The sequence below is a fragment of the Camellia sinensis genome, chromosome 1, assembly GCF_055761805.1.
Source record: "Camellia sinensis isolate YWXY chromosome 1, ASM5576180v1, whole genome shotgun sequence".
NCBI lineage: Eukaryota > Viridiplantae > Streptophyta > Magnoliopsida > Ericales > Theaceae > Camellia > Camellia sinensis.
In genome coordinates this window covers 177,183,368-177,201,641 of record NC_138961.1, presented here as the reverse complement: position 1 = coordinate 177,201,641, position 18,274 = coordinate 177,183,368, and the positions used below count along the sequence as shown (strand labels likewise).

Below are 18,274 nucleotides of genomic sequence, written 5' to 3'. Positions count from 1 at the left end.
TCTTTTCTTCTTTCTTCATCAAAAGCCACAAAGAAACCCTGGAAACCCAGGGAATAGATAACATGGAAGGGTCTACCAATCTCTTACCAGTACCAAGCATACATGTAACTCAGTCCTGCAATTTGGTTTTTCTAACTAGAAGATGCTATTCTCTGATAAAAACAATAATGGAGATTTTACATGACATAGCTCCTCATCATACTAAGAACCATCATCTAAGCTACAGCACTGCCCAATAATAATTCCCAACATCATCCATAATGATCCATATGCCAAGACTCATCAGTTAAAAAGTAACAATTTAAGTTCCAATAAAGTAGGACCTCTAGGAAAAGATGAAAACAGAGACCATTGTTGAGTTCCAATCCACTCACAAAGAGAGAAATAACGATTTGTGGGGTTCATTTCTAAACCTAAATTAAACTCAGTCTCAACCCTAAGCACTCTTGGAGAAAAAACCCAAAATCCATCACCGAACTTGAACCTGCTCCTCCGTACCATCTTTGCCGGGAACAGTTCTTCCCTACAAGCAACACCACCAGCAGACCTGCAAAGACGCAATTTATATGATACTTTCTTACCATTTAATATTACGTACTGACGAAACCATTTAGAAAATCCGAATAGCAGAGGCTGAGTTTAAGTTACAGCCTAATCCCTACTGCTTGATGCCTTTTTCCTGCGACTTTAACTTTGCCGCAACTTGTTCGTCAGACAACGGTAAGTAGTAGATACGTGGGATCGCTTTGGTCTTCCTAAAGAGATCATCCAGAGTGACGATTGGAGGATCAACTTTCTCGGGCAGCGGAGGTGGGGGTGGAAGTTGAAGTCGTTCCCTTGCCGGAGGAGGGTTAGACAGAGGTGGCGGAGGTGGAAGAGGAGGTGGAGGTGGGAGCTGCTGCCGCTGAACCTGCTGCCGGGAAGGAGGTTGGGGCTGCAAGGTGGGTGGAGCAGCTGGAGGAATGGTGGGCCCGGTACTGACAGGTGTTGCTGGTGACTGAGGAGGAGGAGCCTCCACTCTCACTTTCACTTCCTGGGGGTCGACAAACTCAGCCACAAGAAGGCGTCCTCCATTAGAAGGCCATTGTACGTTGTATACAGCATTTCGAGTTTCTATGGCTTCTTCCACAGAAGCATACTGCATCAAGAAAGTAATTGCCAAAAAAACAAAAAAGAAGTTAGTGACTATTCACACCTGAATTTTCGTGATTCCAATGGATTCAAAGATATGGAAAGTGCAAAAACAATGCACTTCACCATGTGCCCAGAGATCTACCAATTTACATCAAACATAGGAATAATGGTAAACATACACGAATTCTTGTGCATAAACACATAAATGGTGTGTGTGTGTGCTTGTGTGTGAGAGAGAGAGAGAGAGAGTAATCACTCACAGTGACATAGCAGTGGGTTTTGATGTGGTCCATCCAGAAACTGGTAACAGAACCAGTCTTTCCTAGAAGTTCTTGCACAGCTTTTAGGGTGAATGGACGCAGAAAACGATCAATTCTTAGAGAATTGGTAGGAGGCTTTGGCGAAGGTGGAACTGTCAAATGAAGAACAAAGTGAGGATATTCTGATGCCAAAGCAATCATTACTGTTTATGACAACATTAGGTTGCAAAAAACATGACAACTCACCAACACGTTCCTTAGGTGCATCGTCACTAGCTGTAGAGTCCGATCTAGAGAAGTTGCGCTTCAATGGGAACATATCCTTAGGTGTAGTAGAAGATGTAAGGTTGCTTTGAGGTTCAGGAACTTTAAGGTTTTCAGAATTCCACCTCCTTTGCCTCTTGGAAGTCTCATTGTTCCCAACAACTTCTTGATCTGTGAAAGGCAGCTTATTAAACAAAGGTGACAAAAAGAAACCCAGTTGATAAACACGAAGAAAGTCACTGCTCACTAGTAAACATATAAAATGTAAGACTAATTTCATGTTTAATAAAGTAGAAGGAAAGCAATCTAGTGTCTTTGCATGCATAAGCCACAAAAGGTAGGAAACCAGGCATTTAAGCCATTTAGTTATTTGGCACCTAAAACACTTGGGTTTCTAATCAGGCATGTAAGCCTTTAGTTATTTGGCACGTAAACCAGGTATGTAAGCCACAAAAGGTAGGAAACCGTCAAATATTCCTACAAAATAGAAATCACATAGATATGAACTTCCAAAGCAAACAGAGTGACGAGTCATCAGTTATTTGGCAAAATGAATGCCAAAACTATCTATACCAAATAATATTACTAGTGTCCTTCATCGTGAACACAAATTGGTGAGTCACACAACTATCCCAGCCCATCTGTCTAATAAGCAGAAACAATCAAGGTTAATCCAAGATCAACTTGATATAATTCCTTCAGATCTTTATTCTCATCCATTTATCATCCACTGAGATCTTCAAAAATGCAAGTTACCAATATATGGGTTTCTTCCCATGTTATTTTAAGTTGTTCTTTTTCAACCTCAACTGAAATGAGCCTAGTTGGTTTATATTTCAAAAACATGTATTTACATGTGGATTTCACACATTTAACACTAAGAAATGACAATTACAGAAGCTTGAGAACACATGTCGTTCCATAATTATAGAGGAGCTCCTAAATCACTTTTATGCTTTTTGTGGTGGAGCAAGGTTATTATGATGAAATGATATGGATGGGAATCAAATCTGTCAGGTTTGAAGTGAAGCACTTTTATGATGTGATGCTAGGCAACACCGGTTGGCACTAACCATGGAGGAGTGTTTTGGCGTCGGAAGCTCAAACAAAAGTGGCATTTTTTGCTTGGATGGCAGCGCACGGGATGATTCTTCTATTGATGATTTGAGAAGTCATGTCCAAGTGAATTGGTGTTGTATGTAAAGACGGAGAATCTATTAACCACCTCCTTATCCATTGTGAGGTGGCTTATGATTTGTAGTCTGTAATTCTTGGCTTGGTTGGTGTGAGTTGGGTTTTCCCGAAGAACATGGCAGGTCTCCTTTTCTCTTGGGGATATACTATGGCAGATAAGAGTACATTGCCACTCATGTGGACAATTTGGAAGGAACAGAATGATCGAACCTTTGAAGGGGTGGAGCCTGTTTTCCGGATTCAGTTTTCTTTTTCATCTTGGGTGGCTTAAACCCATCCTTGAGCCAATTTTTTTAGTTTTGTAGTTCTGTTCAGTATCAGTTTTAAACTATTAAAAAAATATTCAGTAGTTCCAGATATATAGTTGGTTGGTTTTTGCTTCCTTGCAAGATTTTGAAAGATGTATTCTTTTCATTTTTTTTGTACACGGACAACACACCCGCTTGATGCTTTTTTTAATTAATCACAGTTCCACAATTTAAAGGAAAATAAAGAGAATTTGTAAATTGTTGTTTGCATTCCAAACCAAGGCATTATTTGCCCAAAGTGACAACTCTCATACTCAAACCTACAATCTCACATTTGGCAGCCTGAGTTTTTAACCCTAACTACTCTCATACTCAAGCCTATTCTCACATTTGACAACCTCGCCCATTAGAACACATAAATCTGTATAATTGTTGGACATAAAGCAAGTATTTTCTGACCCATCTAATTCTCCCCTTTCACAACAAAACAAAATAAAAATGACACATAATGGGCTTGGTGGACCACATTAGAAAAGTAAGCCTGAAAGAAATTCCAGAAAATGGCCCATTTTCAGGAAATTACCAAAAGCAGTTTAATGCATTTTCAAAAGGAAAAAGATATTGACAATTTGACAACTAATTTAAACACTAAACTACTCCCCACTCACATGAAGAGTGGTGAGAGTGGGGAGCAGTTTATTTTTAAATTAAGAGGTATCCCAAGAGCTGCTTTCAAAAACACCAAGCCATCAGAAAATACAAGCAACTGAAGAAAGAAAGAAAAAATGCATCCCAATTTGGTTGTTTTTTCAAGTTTTTAAAACAGAAAATCACATATGAAAGATTTTTAAAAACAGAAACAAAGGAGCAAAGATTCTAGAGAAGTGACTTTTTCCAAGTGAAAATCTTGTTAAAATAATCACAAGGACAAAACATTTTTGACAAAACTGAACAAGTCAAACCTAATAAACCTAAGCTCTCTCAAGCTTACTTCAGTTATCTCCGGTTCTACAAAATTCCAATTTCAAGACAATCTAGTTCTTGCATTCATTCAATCAACTTAGAATCAAACTTAACTGGACTTACAAACCAGATGTGCATTTTAGGATTCCCTTAACCAAAAAGAATCAACTACACAAAACCCAAACTCTGCTTATTCATCCAGCATTAAAATAATCTAAAATCAACAAGAAGCAGCTTGGCATAGATGATATACATATAAACAAATCAGAGTTCACAAAGAGTCAAATTAAAGCATCAACAGTTCATCAGTTTATTCCTGCAGATCAATTTTGATGGGACCTGAATAGTTGGATGGAAAAAGTAGAAGGCAGCAAAACTAGACTGGATGTAACAAATTTGCTTATCTACTCAACTTAAACACCTACCAATACATCCAATGGTCAAAATGCTTGTCAAAGAATATGACCCACTTTTTTTTTTTGTTGATAAGTAAAGAATATGACCCAACTTTATAAGTATTTCCATTACGAATGTGGATGAAGCTATAATAGCAGGGTCAATTGTAGCCTACCATGAGGGTATACCTTCGACCATACTATGACCTTATTAATGGCACAGCTAGGCTCTTGCCGCTAGTAACCGGGATTTATCTTGCATCCTTGGCAAACTACTTGCCTAATCAACACTAATCTTGTTGCCCCATACCAGCATTTCACAAGGCATGCCTTTCACTTAAGTTATAACATACAGCATAAATTTCCCTATAATATCTCTCCAACATTGAAGCCAACAAAGCAGCAAAAATAACGCTCAGCAACATAAGTTAAAAAATATAAATACCAAGCTAATTATTAAAGAAAAAAGAAAGCTAATATTTTAGGACAAAAGAGGAGCACAAACTAATATTATAGGACAAAAGAGAACACAAGCTATTTATTATGCCATTTTGTAAAATAATAATAATAATCACAACAAAAATATTTTAAAATAAAATTAATTGCTTCATAGACAGCACATGAGAGCTTTGTGTTCGAGAACCCATACTTGCATAATAGTTTGAGCACTTCAGACTTTAGCCTTATCTAGGTTTAAATTGTATGAAGCCTGGTGGAAAACCCATAGGTCCAGAGTTCCCGAGAGGTAAGGCAAAACACTACCAAGCTAGTAATTTGTATAAATCTATACGGTTTTTCTTTTATTATTGTATCTTAAGTTGTTTTGTTCAAACTTATGATTAATTTCACCCGTGTCTAATCGATAGACACGTGTTTAAGCGGTAGACGTGTGTCAAAGTGTCCGAAAAACATCTGAGTCTTTAAAAAAAAATTAAAAAATTGGACACGTTTTGACGAGTTTCGGACTCGCGTCGGGAAGTGTCCAAAAAGAATGTCAGTGCCCGACACAGATATGTCACCTTCTTAGAAGTGTCTGTGCTTCTTAGCTACCAAGTACCAAGCAAGCAAATCACACATGCCACATTACCCAAATCTTGTTCATCTCTGTGCCTTCTCTAATGTTACTACTGCTTTTACAGCCACATAAGGGATAAAAAAAATTGACAGAAGGGTAATGGAAGCTATGGGCATAAAGCATCTGTTATAAATCAAGACAAAATGACTGCAGTTTTATACAAGAGCCTCAAAGTAGATGAAGATGCTAAAACTGCTGTCAACAATGATAAAAAGACTGCAATCAACAACGATGCAATTTACATAAAACCAGTTTAGCTAGCAAAGGACAACACCAAAATGTACAAGAACAAGTGAATGAAAATACAGAAAACATGTAGATGGTGGACAAAATGTGATAGATGGGGAAATACTACAGGAAAAAGCTTACCATGAATCTTTCTTTTCACAGTGGTTGCAGCAGAGACATTCTTGTTTTCATCATGAATGTTTTTCTTCTCCACATGAATATCATCTTGCATAACATCTACAGGAGCTTCCTCCTTTGCCATAGTCACTTCAATTTTCTCACTCCTATCACCCACTTCATCCAAATTATACTTGGAATCTATTTGTTTACTCTCCAATGCATCATCCTCCATGGAATCATCACCAGAACTTCGGTCCAAATTTAACTTTTCGGAAGAAATCACATCTGCAATATCATTTTTCTTGCTCATCTCTGCATTATCAGCCTTGTCATCTCTCTCCTCAACTTGTACCTTGTTAAAATGTGGCTCTTCAACATCCATTGGATGTAGTTTGCCACCATCTGGGACTGGCTCTTCAACATCCACTGGATGCAGTTTGCCACCATCTGGAACTGGGAGAACATTGCTTGATGATGGCAGGACCATCTCAGGCTTAACATCTAGTTCTAATTTGACATTATCAGCAATTATATTATCCTTTAGTTCATTTTTTTCATTAATTGAGACACAATCACTAGAAATAGAATCAGATTTTACTTGAAACCCTAAAACAGTGCTGACCTCAGATACCTGGTTGTTAGGCTCAGAAGAGTTGAGTCCGACATCCTCATGAGGCTTTATGTCCTCATTCTCCATCTGGGATTTCGAATCTCCCCTCTCATTCTGGGAGTCATTGTTCTGTGACTCTTGCACATTCACTGCTATTTCAGAAGCCACACTCTGTGACTCTTGCACATCCACTGCTATTTCAGATACCACACTCTGTGACTCTTGCACATCCACTGCTATTGCAGATACCACACTCTGTGACTCTTGCACATCCACTGCTATTTCAGATACCACACTCTGTGACTCTTGCATATTCACTGCTGCTTCAGATACCACACTCTGCGACTCCTGCATATTCACTGCGACTTCAGGTACCACACTCTCTGACTCCTGTGCATTCACTGCTACTTCAGATACCACACTCTCTGACTCTTGTACATTCACAGCTATTTCAGATACCACATTCTCATTCACTGTCATGCTAGTTTCCTTAGAAGTCGCATGAACTACCACCTCCTCGTTCGTAGCAGAATCAATACCACCTGTTTCTTCCTCTTGAACTTTCCCTTCACTCAAAGTCACTGCAGTATCATCAACATGAGCCTGATCCATTGCACAATCCACCTCATTTCTGTTATTACCGTGATCAATCATGTCCACAGTTGTTTCAGAAACAACCTGTACTGTCCCTGCATCTCCAGTCTCCATCACAGGTGGGGGAGTACCATCAAGACCATTATCTATATCTTCCTTAGCAGAATCATTTTCATTTCGCAATGCTTCATCCAAGCGTCTTATCAAATCATCTTTCAACCCCTTTGTCACCAATTTCCGTCTCTTAAGCTCTTCTTTTAGTTCTGTCACCTTCCACTGATCAATCGGTCGATTGTCAAGGACCGGATACGATGATTGCGTCTTCATAATTCCTGTTCCTTTTCTAGCAAAAACTCAACCTGATTAAAATGTTAAAAACATCAATCGTTACAAATTGCACCACTCAAAATGATTCCATAGATGAACAAAGATTAGTAAAACAAAAACGAGTGCATGTATGCATCATGTCTTTTCAACCCTAGTGACCTACCACAATCAATGCATAAGGTAAAAACAGGTAAAATGTTACCTATTAAAACAATTAAGTAAATTAATATTATTCAAATATTAACTATAAATAAAAAATAATATTATTTATAAATCAATATTAAACACAATAGGAAAACCAAATAACATAAAAAAAATAAAAATAAAAATAATAAATAATAAATAAAAATTGGGGAAAGAGAGAGCTAAGCTCAAAAAACTTTTTTCCTTGTAACCAATCTGTTAAGAGCAACTTTTCCTTTATTAACTACTAACTGTTTACTCTGCAGATAATTTTGTAAGTACCTAGCAATACATTTACAATCATTCCACAATCATTCCCACAACCCTAATATCATCACAACACTGTTAGCCCCACCACCGCAAATGCTAATCAAACATTTTTCCCCAGGAAATGTGTGCCATAAAAAAGTCCTCCATAATAACAAACCTTTAAGCAAACACAACCTAGTAGCTAGATCATTCCACTAACAATTCTAATTAAATACATTCATACTCAAAAAGAAGGGGAAAAAAAAAAGTCCCCCTAACACCAACACCACTTCGAACATCAATAAACTACTCAGCATTCCAACTGCCGCTGCCGCCGCCGCCACTACATGTACAAAGGCACAAACCACACAACTATCTAACATAAACTAGCAACTACCATTACTCATCCTCTATAAACTCGCAATTGCAACCACAACCTCATAAAAGGAAATTTGTAAGAGACAAACAAAACCTCCTAAATGTCTGAACCCGTGAACACAAACAGAAAACCACAGAGGGTACTTCGCAGCACAAAACGAATCATCAATCCCTAAAGTTTGCTTGCTTTGACAGCACAATCGAACCCCACCTCCCGCCTCTTGCACAGGAGGTCACCCAATCAGAGAAAAACATAAATTTCAGTTGCATATATTAGGACTCCATGCATTCAGATGGATATTTTCCATAACGCCCAGAAAAACTCACATTAAAATTTTCTCGGGAAAAAAAAAAAAAAAAAAATTTCCTAAAACTAAACCAGGTTTCTCAGGAAAGTACACCTTTTTTTTTTCCACTTCGTTTTGCTATAGAAAAGAAACAGATCTCAAGAACGTACAGAAATTATAAATCAAATCTAATTCACAGAAACAATTGTAAGCATATAAAGCCAACACCGCATAGATAGACAGTGAAGCCAAGAACAACAGTAGATAAATATAAATATAAATAAAATCTCAAAAAAGAAGGAAACAGATTGAGTTGGTACTCACAGAGATGTTCGAGTCTGCGAAAAATCCCACACTTACTTAGGACGAAACCCTAATTTCATGAGAACACAGAAACAACCACCATTAGAGAAAACAAAACCAAAAAAAAACAAGAAACACACAATCGAAGCAAAACCCACAACGCCAACAAATCAAAAACAAACAAAGCCTTCTTTAATTTCTATCTAAACCTGCAGTACGAAAAACAAAAACATGAAAAAAGAGAAAGAGAAAGAGAAAGAGAGAGATTTTTTGTTGTGGAAATGCGAAAAATGGGTTGTATTGTTTGATGATTTTGGGTGAATTGAGAGAGAGAGAGAGAGAGAGAGAGAGAGAATGGGCCTATTCTAGGGTTTTGCTTTCGCAGTGCCGTGTGTCCATTTAAAGATAGACGAGAGAAGAGAAGAAAGAGGGTTGGGATGGGCGTAGTATTGTATCAAATTATCGTGATTCCGAAAATGCCCCTTATGAAGCTTGAGGGTGTAGGGTACGTGGCAATCAGTGATTGATCCAACGGTGCTTTGGATTTGGGCTTCCTAGGGATTGTATGGGAATTTGATTGGATTCAATGGGCAGGGGCAGATGTGGTCCATAGATTTTTATGGGCTGTGTGATGTAATGAGATACATGTGATTTGAGTCCAAAGGCCAAGCCTACACGTGCTTTAGGGTCTGTTTGCTTGATAATAATTTTTTGTGTTTGTTTTCCCTAATGCTGTGAAGCCTGTGATTCATATCATCATCATCTCTAAGTCCATTTCCAACGCTTCATCAAACTTGATATCAAATTCAAATTTTGATGAAAAAGCTACTGTTCACTACTCCAACGGTTGCACCAAATCCATATCAGATTGAGATTTCATCAACCAATTCATCAAACTGACGACAAGATACTGATTTCACCAAAACACTGTTGGTGACCGTTGGAGGGAGGTCCTGGTCGACCAACCGGTTGCCTGGCCGGTTGACCAACCGGTCGACCGGTGCACTATTTCAGCCCCTGGTTCGTTTGAATCCTCAGCTGGTTGGTTTGAACTGTTGGTTTGAACTGCTAACCGTTCGAGACCGTTCGAGAGCAACCGGTCAACCACCCGGTTGGCCAGCCGGTTGACCACCCAGTCGACCGGGTTGGGCAATTCCGCACAGCGCACAACTTGGAAGAACAGGTTTGCAAGAACAGGTTTGAACTGGTTGTTTCAACTTGTTTGAGCTGATTTTTTTGGACATATGTTCATTTGTGGATTACCAATAATTTGAAGGGTGATATAAATTTAAATTTGCTATATATTTGACATACATATTTCATAACTAGCCGTTATAATAATTTACCGTTAGATGGACAGTAGATGGACAGAGTATTTTGAAAATTTACCGTTGATGATATGCTCTATAAAATAGATCTCATTTCTATATCAAGCCGATATAGTGTTTCATTTTCAGGATAGCATTTATATGTTGTGAATTTTTTTTCTTTTCAGTCATTAGATATTTGTTTTCCTTGAAATTTTAATTAATATTATCTGCTTCTGAATTTGAGCTTCATATCATTACAATATTTTTCAGTAAGTGTATTGTATTTTTTCTAAACTATGGAAGATTTCGAAATGTTTGAGGAATTACAAATGTTTGAGCACAGCACTCATATTAATTTTATGTCGGAATCTTCACGAGAACAGAACACGCTGAACAGTGATAATCATTTTATTTCAGAACCTTCTCGTGTTTCTCGTGGTAAAGAATTCACAATTATAGAAGATGAAACTTTATGTAGATCTTGGTTAGCAGTCTCTCAAGATCCCATTACTGGTAATTGTCAGAGTATGGCTATATTTTGGGAACGAGTACTTGTTTATTTCAATTCACAATTGAGCAGTGAATCAAATCGAAATCGTATTTCTTTGACTCACCGTTGGTCTGCCATACAGAAAGCAATTAATAAATTTTATGGTTTTCTTGAACAAATTCAACTGAGGCAACAAAGTGGAACAACTGAGGCAGATATGGTAAATTTTATTTGTGTTATTAAATATCAAATTTATTTTTTAAATGTATACTTGTTATTGAAATCTTTGTAATTTTTTTTTGTAGGTCACTGAAGCAAAGCGGATGTATCATGCAATACAGAAAAAACACTTCATATTTGATACATGTTGGGAGATTTTGTGCCAAAGTTGTAAGTGGGATGAATTTCGATCAAAAAGAAGCACGCAACATACTGATCCATGTTCGAATCCACCAAGTGAATATGAGGCTTCTCAATCAAACCAGAATAATGCGGTGCACGAACAACCATCTAATACATCAACACGACCAATTGGTACTAAGGTCGCGAAAGAGAAGTTGAAGAATCAAACAACGCACGATAGTAGATTTGATGAAATGGCTACTAACCAATCCAAAATTGTTGAAGTGTCATCAACTATCTCTGCTAGAACTATTCAGCGAGATGAACAAAAGGCGATAGACCGTGCGCAGAAGGCTGCAGAGCGTCGAAGAAGGGCCAAAGATAGGGAAGAACAACTAAAACTCCTATCTATGATGAATGAAAGAGAACAACGAAATGAAGATCATAAAATTATGTCAATAGACATGACAAATTTAAATCCTATGCAAAAGGCGTACTACGAAGATCTTCACCGACAGATTTTATTTCGAACAACTAATAGATTGCCTTGAAAGGTTCCGTATTTGTGGGTTTTATGTATTGGTTTTATTATTTAAAAATATTACGTCTAACGTGTATTGGTTAGTTTTTTTGGTTTTATGAATTTTCCCTGATATGTATTTTTGCCATATTTCAAGTTCAATACCTAATTCTTGCCATGTTTTTTGCATAGACAGATCTTTGGCCTGTAGTTCAATGTGTTTTTTTTTTTTTAATTAACCTCCTCTTCTATAAAATGATATTTAAAGTGAAGTCATTGACTACTATAACATGATTTGTACAAGATGAATCATAACTGGATAATGACCTTGTTGTCGAATTTTCAGGATGTACATAATCATGTCCTTTGTCAACTAGGCATTAAAATGAAAACTACAATATAAAGTGATAACAACTGCATAGGCCAATGTCATAACAAATTGACCCAACAAAAGGTTTTTAAAATAACAAAATACAAACCAATACAAATACATAATGTGAAACACATCAAAAGTCATTATCTAGTGGTGGTGGTGGAGAAGGGTAGTAGTGCTGGTATATATCATTTACGCGATGCTCAATCGTATCTACGCAATGCTCAATGTCCACACGGAAATCACCAAATTGTTGAATTAATGAGTTCTGTGTAGTGGCAAATGTATCAAATTGACAACCCAACGAATTGACCTGATTAGTCATTTGTTGTTCCCATTGAACGCGTTGTTTATAACGTTGTTCTTCCATGGCCAAAAACTCAGTCCAATATTGAGGTTGTTTAGTTTATGGCATCAAATTGGCATGAGGATCTTGTGGAGCATGATCTTCTGGGACTTCATTTTCTGAATCTTCTAAAGCATTGTCACTTCCCATTAAATTGGAGGCTGCACCAGCACGGGTCACTGTACACTGATTAATAGGTGAACGGATTTTGATATCCATTTCATCTGCAAGGTGAACCTTAAAATGTTTGAAAATTTTTGTTAAGAGTGCCCTAAACAGTAATGACTGACCTGTGAATTGACCTTGATTTGCCAGTACCATTTCTTTCATAATTATGTAACACAAATCTACCTTTTGACCAATTTCAAAACAGTATAACAAATAGGCATTAAAATATGGGACTGCATCATGGTGTTCTTTTCTTGGAGTGACATTTTCTACAATCCACCGGTGGAGAATCCGAAGATGAGGTTTTAAATGTCTTGCTTGTAAACTAGTCCCAGTAAATCTATTCCGACAAATAGTAGTAAAGACATCAGTAGCATTATCAACAATATTAGCTAACTCACCCTCAGTCTGAAAATGAATATTTTCATCACCTAACTCAACTCCAACAATGCTTGCCAAAGTAAGAATATCAAACTGTATACCTTTTCCTTTCACATACAACAAAAGAGTAAAATTTCCATCTTCTTCCTGAGTAGCTCTTAGGTGAACATAAAATAGATCTACCAACCGTGGATATACTTTTTGGGGCAAATTAATTAAGTTTTTCCATCCCATTGCTTCAAGTTTACTAATTAATAGTGCATCATATTGAGATGGAAGATTTACCCTTCTCCCTGTTACAATCGGTCGGGCAGAAAAGTTTGGAAAGGCTAGTGCATGACTTTCAGTGAGAAAATCATCAGTAGGATATGACTGCATTTGAGGCTGTCGTTCTTCGCGTCGTGAAGGGTTGGAACTTTCACCAACTCGTGGTCTCGCTCTTTTAGTTCTAGGCATGATGTCAAAATCTGTTGAATTTCAAATGAATATACTTTTAATATTACCATGCATATTAAAATGGAAAAATAGTACCATATTTCAGTATGCATACTAATCTAAAAAACATCAGTAATCCTGAAAACATCCTATGCCAATATGCATATAATCAGGAATATAACATCATAGGAAAATGCTGAATAAAATGGATGTAACTTAGAGCAGTGTAGAAGTGAGACTCAAATTCAGAAATCAGTCATGGTTGACAGAAATCACTAGGAGTTAAGGAAATGAAATAAAATAGCAGAAGGGAGACTGAAATTCAAAACTTGGGACAATATCAATCCCACATACACCAAAATTTATTTAAAATGTAACTTAGAGCAGTGTAAAAATGCATCTAGTTGACAGACATTTTCCTCACTAGAATTTTATCCATGTTTCCCTTTTACACCTTCAGTTAAAATATTAAACATGAAGTGCATCTAGTTGAACAGTTTTATGTTTTAAAATATTAAACATGAAGTTTGATTCAAAAATGAATTTCATGCTCTTGAGAAAGTTAAAGTTAAACAAACTAAACATAAAATTAAACAAATACAGCATACAAACTTCAAATATACAGCATACACACTGAAAGAAAGAAAGAGAAAAAAAATAAAATAAACAGGGCCGGTTGACCAACCGATTGACCCGTGCCTTTCAATCCTCTTTGGATGCTGCCCTGCCTTCTTGTTCTGGTCCTGCCTTTCCTGATTCAGATGTTTCCCTTGCTCAGTCTGTGGAATCACACTTATTCAGAGTTTGGGATTAGATTTTGGTTAAGCCGAATTTGAAGATAGTGGATGGAGGAATACACTGACTGTGTTGTTAGAGGCAATCTGTGGACAGACAAGCAATGGTATTCAGTGAAGGTTGGCCATATTTTTTGAGCTGATATAGAGGCTCCATTCTTCAAGTAGGTGGTGAGGATATTACTACTCAACAACCATATGCCGTATGAAAAATGAGGCATGGTAGATGGCATGCATTCAATGAATGGTAGGTGGTGTCTGTAAATTGAATGGTAGGTGTCATTGATAGGTGGTGTCTGTAAATTGAATGGTAGGTGTTGAGGAAATTACGTATGCAATGTGTGCATAAATAATTGAAGACATTATGATTTGTAGGTGGAATGAATTTATCTACTGACTAAATGAATGGATTATTATGTATTTTTTAACTATGTATGTTGAATGCATTTTAAGTGAGGTAATAAATGAATGGGAAGATCAATATCAGTAAATCAATGCCACATCAATAAATTTGAATAAATTTGTGGTATTATTAAATTACTTGTTGCTCAGTAATTGAAGATCAATAAATTTGTATACAACAATGCAGTAATTTAAGAATTGACCTTGAGTGAAGAATACATAAATGAGACATTATTAATAAACTATGATTATGCAGATCAACATCAGTAAAAGAAGACATTATGATTATGCAAGTCAACATCAATAATTGAACACATTATGATTATACACATTTCCATCAGTAATTTAATATATTATTATTAAAGTACCATTTAAGACATGATTATGAAATGTGCATAAATGGACGTGGTATTATCATTTGTGGCACATCAACACAGAATTTAGGAAAATCATTTTTATTTTACTTAGTTCATACACTGCTAGGGGTGCAACTCGGGCGGGCTCAACCCGAGCAACCCGAGCCCAGCCCAAGTTTTTTTAGGGCTTGGGCAACTATATCTTGTAATCTGGACGGGCTTGGGCAGATTTTTGATGCCCGAATTGCAATTCGGGCCGGGCTTGGGCAGAACCAATGGCCAACCTGAGCAACCCGAACCCGAATTCAATTTAATATATTATATAAATTATATAATATATAATATATATATAATTTAATAAATTATGTAATATATATAAATTAAGTAAAAGAGTTAGTCTTAATTTTTATTTTTATTTTTATTTTTGGTTAGTCTTCTATTAAGTAAAAGAGTTAGTCTTAATTTTTATTTTTTATTTTTTTTTGGTTAGTTTTCTACCATTAGATTAGCATCTTTTATGTCTACCCTTAGATCTACTTACAGGTTTCTGAACTCGGGCAATTCGGGCAACCCGAGTTCAAAATACAAAGCTTGGGCCGGGCTTGGGCAACAATGTTCGGGTTCATGGTCGGGCTTGGGCGGGCTTGGGCAGTGCCAAATACAATTCGGGTCGGGCTTGGGCAGACCTCCAACCCGACCGAACCCGCCCGAGTTGCACCCCTATACACTGCACAATTTTGAATATTAAAGATTGAATATGATAACAGGACATCATCGCATAACTTCTGAATTACTTAGTTCATATACTGCATCATAATAAATATTACAAACAAGAGAACCTTCAATTCCAAACTATAAACCAAAATTACATGTATTGATGTGGTTAATTTAGTGTTCACCACGAAAATACCACATATGTTCTACTAAATCATTACGGAGGGCATGATACGCATCCTTATCTCTAATACCTAAATGACGAGACAGAAATGATTGGAAGTCATTGGTAGGAGTAGAGGAAAGTTGCACTGGTGTGTTGGTTGATGCAATATCATAATTGAAATCAAGGTGCTCCTCCCTCTCATCTTCGACAATCATATTATGTAATATGATGCAACTCTTCATTATGTTGGCAAGCATTTTCGAATCCCAATAACGTACAACACCACGTATAATTGCGAATCGAGATTGAAGGACTCCGAATGCCCGCTCTACATCTTTCCTGGCAGACTCTTGCATCATTACAAAATGTTGTCTCTTTGCTCATTGGGGAGAATAAATTGTTTGAACCAATGTTGCCCATTGAGGGTATATACCATCAGCAAGGTAATAACCCATATCGTAATTATGTCCATTAATTGTGTAATGGACAGGGGGAGCTTTACCTTGCGCAAGATCAGAAAATAAAGGTGATCGGTCCAACACATTCAAGTCATTTTGTGAGCTAGGCATTCCAAAAAATGCATGCCAAATCCATAAGTCATAAGATGCTACTGCTTCAAGAATAATGGTTGGCTTTTTTTGATGGCCTACGTACAGACCTTGCCATGCCTTTGGACAATTTTTTCACTCCCAATGCATGCAATCTAAACTTCCCAACATGCCGGGAAACCCCCGAACCTCCCTAATAGCAAGTAATCTAGCAATGTCAGTTGGCGTCGGGGATCTCAGATATTCTTCTCCAAATATTTCAATCACTGAATTACAAAATTGTTGCAAACTTTGAATTGCAGTGCTTTCCCCAATACGAATGTAATCATCAACTGCATCTGCTGCGACACCATATGATAATATTCTCATCGCTGCAGTCATTTTTTGTAGGGGAGATAACCCAAGTACATAAGCTGCATCTTGTTTTTTAACAAAATATGAATTGTGTATTTGAATTGCATTCAAAATGCGTAGATACAAAGGATGACGCATTCGAAAACGTCTCCGAAATATTGTAGGTGAATACACTGGATTTGCAGCAAAATAATCTGCAAACAATCTGTCATGACCCTGCCTTCTATCTCTGTGTATATATCTATGACCTACAACAGAACCACCTATCTTCTTTGACCTATCACTTGACTTAAGAATCTGAAACATACTAGTATTATTCTGCCCATAAGCTCCTACAAGTGTGACGATATATTCATCATCAGACTCATCATCAGAGGAAGAGGAAAAAGAGGAGGATGAAAATGAAGTAAATATCATGGATTTCAAGGTGTTCATGGTGCTCTGTTTTGTTTAAGGTATGATCGTATTTGTCTGGCATATGGATAATAGGTTTATATGAGAGCATAATCCATATAGCAGACATATATGTAATGGAGGGAAAAAGAAATAGGAAAAACGATTGGGAACAGAAATGGAAGAAAACAAAGAAAGAAAGAAAAAAAAAATATAGGCTGACCGGTCGACCCGCCGGTCGACCAACCGGTCGTCCCCTTCCCCGGTTCAGAAAGCTGGGTTCAAACCGTTCAAAAGGGTAAAACAAAAATAATAGCATTTTACGCATACAGGTCGACCCACCGATCAACCCACCGGTTGACCAACCGGTCGCCCCATGACATTTGATGCACATTTGATGCACCGTTGGAGTGGGTGATATCAGATTTGGTGAAATGGATCATTTTTTACTCAGATTTGATGAAAAAAGAAGTAAACCGTTGGAGATGCTCTAATAAAATCCTTAAACTTCTTTTTTATTTTTTTGATTCAATGGAAATAGTTTAAAACAATGCAACAGAAACAAAATAAACCAAAAGATGGCTAAACAGGTTAAGCCCTTTCTAAAGAGACTCCAACTATGTCTGCACTTAGTAGACTTGCAATTTCATTTGGAGGGTTATCTAAAACTATTAGGTTCTCTGCATGATTCACGCCCATGTTGGCAAGGCCATCAGCACACTTACTCCCTTCCTGGAAAGTGTGAATAATAGCACAATTGCATCTGAGCATAAGAAATTTGATGTTTTCTAGCAAAGCTTTGTGTGGATAATTGCTGGGAGTGTTGTTGTTGACGTTCAACACCACTTGTTCTGAATTTGTTTCAATTGTAATATCCTGCATTCTTTTCTCCAAGATAATAGTGAGGCCTCTATAAATTCCCAAAGCTTAGTTTCCTCACTTGTAGCTAACTCCAATTTCCCATGGTATCCAAGAATCTGGGCTCTTCTAGCATCTCTAAACAGCCCACCATACCCAGTAGGGTCAGGGTTTCCTTTGGAGCATCCATCTGCATTAAGTTTGATTTTCCCTACATAAGGAGAACACCGGTTAGTTTTATATAATAAAGTATCACATGTGAAATGATCAGTTTGAAAGGCATGATGAATTTCTACAGCTTGTTGATGAATATATCTCACAATTTTTTGAGCATTACATTCCTCTTGTCTAAAAAACCACATTATTTCTAGCCTTGCATAATCTTCACAAAGCAATTACAAAAACAGTACCCTAAGGGACATTTGAGAACTCTTTACTTTTGCTCTTTATGCTGTGTTGGAGCCCGATATCCAAGGGCATGTTAGCATTGGATATTCTCTAGGTGTGATTAC

General features: G+C 37.1%; 2 protein-coding genes and 1 pseudogene across 2 annotated transcripts; 1 reads left to right on the top strand and 2 right to left on the bottom strand.

The window, feature by feature from the left end:
* Nucleotides 1–126: 126 nt before the first annotated feature.
* Nucleotides 127–9,412, bottom strand: LOC114294196 (SAP domain-containing protein). The gene is made up of 5 exons (XM_028238324.2): nucleotides 8,834–9,412; nucleotides 5,903–7,444; nucleotides 1,641–1,829; nucleotides 1,395–1,546; nucleotides 127–1,138 (listed from the first exon to the last, which is right to left on the bottom strand). The coding sequence occupies exons 2-5, from the start codon at nucleotides 7,410–7,412 to the stop codon at nucleotides 659–661; spliced, it is 2,331 nt and encodes a 776-aa protein (XP_028094125.2). The 5' UTR covers nucleotides 7,413–7,444; nucleotides 8,834–9,412; the 3' UTR covers nucleotides 127–658.
* Nucleotides 9,413–10,418: 1,006 nt separating this feature from the next.
* Nucleotides 10,419–11,505, top strand: LOC145820974 (uncharacterized). The gene is made up of 2 exons (XM_082917620.1): nucleotides 10,419–10,832; nucleotides 10,918–11,505. The coding sequence occupies exons 1-2, from the start codon at nucleotides 10,419–10,421 to the stop codon at nucleotides 11,503–11,505; spliced, it is 1,002 nt and encodes a 333-aa protein (XP_082773746.1).
* A 4,112-nt stretch (nucleotides 11,506–15,617) lies between these two features.
* Nucleotides 15,618–16,928, bottom strand: LOC145820964 (uncharacterized; annotated as a pseudogene).
* Between the last annotated feature and the right edge of the window lie 1,346 nt (nucleotides 16,929–18,274).

Coding starts and splice junctions, on each gene's coding strand:
- LOC145820974 (XM_082917620.1), top strand. CDS start 10,419: ATGGAAGATTTCGAAATGTTTGAGGAATTACAAATGTTTGAGCACAGC. Junction 10,833..10,917: donor GAACAACTGAGGCAGATATG/GTAAATTTTATT, acceptor TTTTTTTTGTAG/GTCACTGAAGCAAAGCGGAT.
- LOC114294196 (XM_028238324.2), bottom strand. CDS start 7,412: ATGAAGACGCAATCATCGTATCCGGTCCTTGACAATCGACCGATTGAT. Junction 1,547..1,640: donor TGCACCTAAGGAACGTGTTG/GTGAGTTGTCAT, acceptor TTCATTTGACAG/TTCCACCTTCGCCAAAGCCT. Junction 1,139..1,394: donor AAACCCACTGCTATGTCACT/GTGAGTGATTAC, acceptor TTCTTGATGCAG/TATGCTTCTGTGGAAGAAGC.